The 6,949-nt window shown below is 58.0% G+C and overlaps 2 protein-coding genes across 2 annotated transcripts in view; both read left to right on the top strand.

Annotated features, from left to right (window-relative positions):
• The first annotated feature begins 193 nt into the window (after nt 1-193).
• FGF19 (fibroblast growth factor 19) lies at nt 194-634 on the top strand. Its single transcript, XM_021708982.1, has 2 exons — nt 194-208; nt 329-634. The coding sequence occupies exons 1-2, from the start codon at nt 194-196 to the stop codon at nt 632-634; spliced, it is 321 nt and encodes a 106-aa protein (XP_021564657.1).
• Nucleotides 635-3,102: 2,468 nt separating this feature from the next.
• The window catches only part of ORAOV1 (oral cancer overexpressed 1), a 39,742-nt gene continuing 35,895 nt past the window's right edge, over nt 3,103-6,949 (top strand). The window contains 1 exon segment of the mRNA XM_021708983.1: nt 3,103-3,136. Within this exon segment, the coding sequence (XP_021564658.1) occupies nt 3,103-3,136 (34 nt within the window).

Below are 6,949 nucleotides of genomic sequence, written 5' to 3'. Positions count from 1 at the left end.
CCCAGCAGGTTGAGGCTGCGGTGGCCGGGAGCGGCCACTGCACTCCAGTCTGGGTGATAGGGTGAGACTCCAACTCAAAAAAAAATAAAAAAGTAAAAATAAAGCGCATCATTCTATAACTGGGCATACTCAAGCAAACATCTGTTTTGCATATATGTATACACTTGTATACATAAGGAGGTACCTATCAAGCATGGGAGTGCCGCTGGTATGGCCGGGCGAGGCCGCGGCAGAAATACCTGCGGGGACCGAGTTTCTCCTCCACACTGTTGGGTGGGATCTGGGGTCCCTGCCAGCCGGCACTCACCCGCTGCGCTTTCCCCTGCAGTCTCAGTACTCAGAAGAGGACTGTGCCTTCCTGGAAGAGATCCGCCCCGACGGCCACACCGTGTACCGCTCCGAGAAGCACCGCCTGCCTGTCTCCCTAAGCAACACCAGGCAGCGCCAGCTGTACAAGGACCGGGGCTTCCTGCCGCTGTCCCACTTCCTGCCCATGCTGCCCGTGGCCCCAGAGGAGTCCTGGCACTTTGGGGAATCCGACGTGCTCTCCGCGGCCCTGGAGACCGACAGCATGGACCCTTTCGGGTTCGCCAAGGGCGACGACGTGGTGAAGAGTCCCAGCTTTCAGAAGTGACTGAGGCTCCGGCCTCCCCCTGCCGTGGAGGCTGGGCCGCCAAGCCCGTGTGGGCTCTGGCCGGGTCAACCCCCAAGGACAGCCCCGAGCCTGCGGTCCGTGTAGCTTTAGACAGAAACACGTAGAAGTTGTACATACTCGAGAGTTTGACGTCGGCTGTGCCAGTTTCTAGTGGATAGGCTCGTATGATCATGAAATTGTAAACCCGCCACCCGCCCCGTGCTCCCTGAGACCCCCTGCTCCTGCCCCCTGGTGGCTGCCGGACACGCGGCTGGATGACCCAGGTTCTGCTTTGAATACCTCCGCCGACGGGGAGCTCACTGCCTGTGGAACACTTCATGTCAAGCTGAGATTCTCTGTAATTCTCATCATCCCGGCAGGGGACGACCTGTTGTCTTAACCTCACAGGCAGGTGGTCAGCTCTGTGGAACGTCAGGTAAATTCGACTCAACCCCAGGTGAGATCCATCCAGATCTCAATGCCAAGGACCGTTATCCCTCTCTGAACCCTTCTAGGCCAGCACTGACGGTGGAGACGGGGCGCAGGCCTGGCTCAGCAGGCTTGAGAAGTGGGGGACACTCAGTGTCCCCCTCCAGTCCCAGGGAGTCTTGAGAACTCCCTGTGAGGCTGGCTGTGGCACGGACACCTTCCCCTGGACGGCAGGTCGTCTGTCCTAAGGGGGGTGAGATTTCTCTACTTTTCTTCTCTTGATAAACAGCACCCTGCTCATAGCTGATTCCTGGCAGGCTCGGAGCTGTTGCCCTAGAGGTGAACGCCCGGACTGCCCTCTCCACTCCCGCTCAGAAGGACAGGCAGCCAGACAACCCATGCCAGCAGCAGGGCTGGCCCGTGTGTGTGACGCTGGGGGTTTCCAGGGACGCAAATCTGCCCTCGTCACGTCCTGTGACACAGAGACCCTGCCAGGCCTGCACCCCTTCCTAATTCCTCCTCACCTAGGGGATCTCCCCCTCCTTCTTATTCTGAATCAGGGTCTCACTCTGCTGCCCAGGCTGGAGCACGGTGGCACGACACAGCTCACCACAGCCTCCTGGGCTCAGGCGATCCTCCTTCCTCAGCCTCCTGAGTAGCTGGAACTACAGGCGGGCACCCCGATGCCTGGCTAATATTTTGATCTTTTGGAGAGACGAGGTCTCGCCAAGTTGCCCAGGCCGGTCTCGAACCCCTGGGCTCAGCAATCCTTCCACCTTGGCCTCCCAAAATGCTGGGATTACAGGCGTGAGCCCCGGCGCCCGGCCTCCCGCCCTGCTTATTAAGAGCCGTGGATCGGGACTGAGAAGAGATAATTGTCACCCACCCGTCAACCCTCTGCCCCTCCTCGCCTGCTATTATGTGGGGCAGGGCTTCCCAGCCCCTCGCCACGTGCCCACAAAAATCGTTAGAAAGAAAGGCTGATGGCCCCGGGTCTTGCCAAGGACTGGCAGAAGCAGCAGGGGGGGACGCCAAACCCTTTCCCCAGCACTTAATCTGCAGCATGATAACAGCGAGATATTTATGAGTAATTTATTTTGATGTGTACATCTCTTATTTTCCTACATTATTTATGCCCCCAAATTATATTTATGTACGTAAGGGAGGTGTGTTTTCTACATTAAAACGGTGTTTGCATGAAATGGGCTTTCTGTAGTTCGGCTAGAGGCGGAAGGGAGGGGAGGTGGGTGGAGAGGCGACCCAGATGGTGAGAGGGGCAGCGTGGGTGGGGGCGGGGTTGTGGACGGTGGGGCGACCCAGGTGGAGACGGGGGGTGGGACGTGGGTAGAGAGAGGGGTCCCGGGTGGAGAAGGGGGCCCATGGGGGTCAGCATGCGCCCACCCTCCTGCTCGAGGCCCTGGGTGGGTGGAACAGCGGGTCTGGGCTCCCGGCCGGTGCTCTCTTGTGCCCGGGTGCCCGGCGTCTCCCTCCCACCCTGTCTGGGAGTCTTCGAGGCTGGGGCAGCTTCTCGGTCCCGAGTGTTTTCAGCTGCAGGAGATAGTAACGCCCGCTCATGGCGGTCGCCGTTGGGGCCTGACCTCGGAGCTGATGTTGGGGCCGCCACGCTTGGCTGGGGCGGGCGCTCCCGGGCCTTGGGCGGTTTGGGGCAGCCTCTCCCACTGGGCGCCCTGAGAACCCCTCGTGTGACTCCGACCACCCTGCATGTCCTTGGGGGCCGAAATCACCCGACAGGGGGTAGGGAGGATGCTGGCCTCCTCAGCTGGCTAAGCCACGGAGCTGTCTGTGCTCAGGGCAGGGAGAGGGCGTCACGTAGGCGTCGACCCGCCTGGAGAGCCATGGCCTCCTTAGAACCTTCCGGCACATTCCGGTCACATCCTATGAGCCAGGATTGCGTCCCAGGGCCATTCCCTGCGGCAAGGCAGGCTGGGAAAGCAAGTCCCAAGCGAGTCACCCCGCCACCCTGGTCACCCAGGGCCTCTGGGAGCGAGGAAGGTGGTGGGATCGGGTGGGTGGCCCGAATGCACGATGGTTCTAAGTTGGCGGCCGCCGGAGGTGAGGGGTGGTGGCGGGGGTGGCTGTGAGGGGACCACATGGGAGAGCTTCGTGGCGACAGTCAACTCTGCGTCTCTGTTCGTTCTGGAGCAAAAGATTCCCCTATGGGAGCCTCAGTTTCCCTCTCTGTAAAATGGGTTGATGGTCTCTCCCTCCCAAGGCTGTCGCGAGGCAGGGCCATCGAATGTGGCAAGATAAGCTATATCGGGGTCGGACCGACCCCAGTTCCCTGGTTTCAGTATTGTATTATAGTTATCAAAGATACCAACCACCTTGGGGAGTCCGGGGGAGGACACACAGGGCCTCTGGACTGTCTTTGATGGGAAATCGCTCATGATTGCAAAATAAAACGGATACAGAAATACATACGTCCCGATCTCTGTCAGCATAAAAACCACAGGCATTCGCCGTCGGGCCACAAGTGCAGCGTGACCAGGCTTGGAGCTGGGGCGGCTGACCCTCGGGGAACCCGTCGGACGCCTCTTCCCCCTTCCTGACTGTTCATTCTGGAGCAAATGGTTGGCTTATCTGAGCCTCAGTTGCCCCCCTCTGTGGAACGGGTCCATCGCGATCTCTGGTGTCCAAGGGCCTCGTGACCCTGGAACTGGGCGCCGCGGTGCCCAGCGTGTGTCTGTGTCCGGCTCACGGCTGGGGGTAGTTCCCAGGGACTCCACGGTGGCAGTTGGAGGGGTCAAGGCCCCCGTTGGCCATTTCACGTGATGCTTCCCACCTCCGCGGCGAAGGGGTCCCTCTGCCCGGCCATTTTCGCTGATGAGATGCACCCAGGACACCCAGCATTGTGATTCGGCCCAGTTCCCTGTCCCTGAGATGTCCCGCTCCCTCTTGAAGGTCCCGACCCCATAACCTGGGCAGGGTGGGGGGTGGGGCAATCCTGAATGACCTTTGAAGGCACAGCCTTCCCCATCCGACAGGGCAGAACCAGGCAGGGGATGGGGGCGTCACTCGTTCAAAGTTGCACAGCCTGGTGGGGGTCAGCCCGGCGCGGGGGCTTTGGGGTCGGGGCCCGTTCCCTTGCTGTGTCACCTTGAGGAAGTCTCAGCCTCTCTCTGGGGCCTCCCGTGATGAGATTAGAAATGTCTGCTCTGAGCTCGAATTCCCCCCGGGTTCTCACGTTCGCCCACACACGGGAGCCACTGTGGGGAGATGTGGCTGGACCCCCCCTCCTGGAGTGTCTGTGCACTTGGAATGGGAGTGACCAGGTCTCTGGGTTTTTTTGGGGTTTTTTTTGGGGGGGTGGTTTGAGTTGGAGTCTCACTCTGTCACCCAAACTGGAGTGTAGTGGCCGCTCCTGGCCACTGCAGCCTCGCCTGCTGGGCCCCGGCAATCCTTCCACCTCAGCCTTCCGAGTAGCCGGAATTACAGGCGTGCGCTACCATGCCCGGCTGATTTTTTTATTTATTGTAGAGATGAGGTCTCGCTGCCCAGGCGGGTCTCGAACCCGCGGGCTCAGGCAATCCACTCACCTCAGCCTCCCAAAGGCGCGGGATTACAGGCTGAGCCACCGAGCTTGGCTTCTGTTTTGTTTTGAGTCAGAGTCTCATTCTGTCACCCAGGCTAGAGTGCAGGGGCACGCTGCTCACGGCCACCGCAGCCTCAACCTGCTGGGCTCCGGCGATCCTTCTGCCTCAGCCTCCCAAGTAGCTGGAACCATAGGCACACACTACCACACCCGACTAATTTTTTTATTTATTGTAGAAATGAGCTCTCACCAAGTTGCCCAAGCTGGTCTCAAGTCCTTGGGCTCAGGCAATCTTCTTGCCTCTGCCTCCCAAAGTGCTGGGATGACAGGTGTGAGCCACTGTGCCTGGCTCTCAGGGTTTTTTTAAAGCTCTTTTGGGGTCTCCTGTACAGCCCTGGGTGAGAAGCACAGGGGTCTCATTCATATTCCATCCTGGTGTTCCCCAGACAAACCCCATCAGGGGAAAAAAATGAAGGAAGAGGGTTATCAACACCTGCCTCACTTCAGCACAGCTGACAAAATGAGTCAGTGCATGACTCTGTGACTTAATTCATACTAGAGTGTTAACGGCTACTCTCTTCCCTGTCCAGGTCTGGCAGCCACAGTGCAGTGATGGCCAACTGGATGGAGTGGCTGCTCTGGAGATGGGAGGGCAACTTTTCCAGGCTTTGTCTCAGCACCCACCCATCCCCAACTCTGCCTCTACGCCTCATCGGGAGGTGGCCTTGTCCTCTTGCTGTGTCTCCCAGGGGCACAGATATTCCCTTTAAGCTCCTGTGTGTATCACGTCATCATCCACCAGACGGGCTCCCCTCTTCCGGATTGGGAAATGCCAGCCAGAATGTTCCACAAGACCAAAGAGCAGAGAGTGTGGGCGGGATAGACCACCCCAGGTGTGGGCCACCCAGGTACGGAGGGCAGGAGACGGCGTCCTTCCTACCCTGGACCCAGGCTCGCCTGCCCCACTGTCAAGGTGACCACAGAGGTGCGACTGTGAGTGCAGGAAGAGGGGGTGTACCTTTTGCCAATGGGGACAGAGAGACGGAGACACATGGAGTTTTCCAGATTCAAGTCTCCCATCTATGGACCAGTTTTCCCTCCACGTATTTCATCCTTGAAGTTGAAAACAAAGAGACAGCCAGGCTCGGTGGCTCAGCCTGTAATCCCGCGCTTTGGGAGGCTGAGGTGAGTGGATTGCCTGAGCCCACGGGTTCAAGAACCACCTGGGCAACTTGGCGAGACCTCATCTCTACAATAAATCAAAAAAAAATCAGCCAGGCATGGTAGCGCATGCCTGTAATTCTGGCTACTCGGAAGGCTGAGGCGGAAGGATCGCCGGAGCCCAGCAGGTCGAGGCTGCGGTGGCCGGGAGCGGCCACTGCACTCCAGTCTGGGTGACAGAGTGAGACTCCAACTCAAAAAAACCCCAAAAAACAGAGACATGTCCAAAAAATCAGTGCACGGACCTTGCCTGGTCTCTAGTTCAACAAGATAGTTATGAAAAGACTGTCTAGTCGGACGTGGTGGCTCATGCCTGTCAACCCAGCACTTTGAGAGGCAGAGGCGAGAGGATGACCTGAGCCCAGGAGTTCGAGACCAGACTGGGCAAATTGGTGAGACCTTGTCTCTACAATAAATGAAAAAATTAGCTGGGTGTGGTGGTGCACGCCTGTAGTTCCAGCTATTTGGAAGGCTGAGGTGGGAGGATTGCCGGAGCCCAGCATGTTGAGGCTGTGGTGGCTGTGAGCGTGCCACTGCCCTCCAGGCTGGGGAACAAAGTGAGACTCTGACTCAAAAAAAGAAAGAGAGAGAGAGAGAGAGAGAGAAGCCTATAATCCCAGGGGAAGGCTGAGGCAGGAGGATGGCCTGAGCCCAGGAGTTTGATATCAGCCTGGGCAACAGGGTGAGGCCTTGTCTCTACAAAAAAATTTTAAAATTGGCCAGGCATGGTGGTGGTGCGTGTCTGTGGTCCCAGCTACTTGAGAGGCTGAGCTGGGAGGATCGCCTCAGCCCAGGCGGTCAAGGTTGCAGTGAGCCGTGATCGTGCCACTGCACTGCAGCCTGGGCAACAGAGTGAGACCCCGACTCAAAAAAAAAAAAGTATAGCATGATGTCACTTAAAGGGGCATGAAATGATCTATGTTTATGCATGTAATCAACACGTCTAGACGGACTGACAAAGAACAGGTAACCTGTGGATGCTTCTGGGGACAGAGGTTGGAGGACAAGGAGACAGGGAAAGCGGTAGACCTTTCACCCTAACCCTTTTCTTTTTTTTTTTTTGAGGTGGAGTCTCCCTCTGTCACCCAGACCAGAGTGCAGTGGCTGCTCCC

This window comes from Carlito syrichta, unplaced genomic scaffold (genome assembly GCF_000164805.1).
Source record: "Carlito syrichta isolate Samal-C Ts95f unplaced genomic scaffold, Tarsius_syrichta-2.0.1 Scaffold153732, whole genome shotgun sequence".
NCBI lineage: Eukaryota > Metazoa > Chordata > Mammalia > Primates > Tarsiidae > Carlito > Carlito syrichta.
Note: the sequence above shows the minus strand (reverse complement) of the source record. Positions and strands in the feature narration are given on the sequence as shown.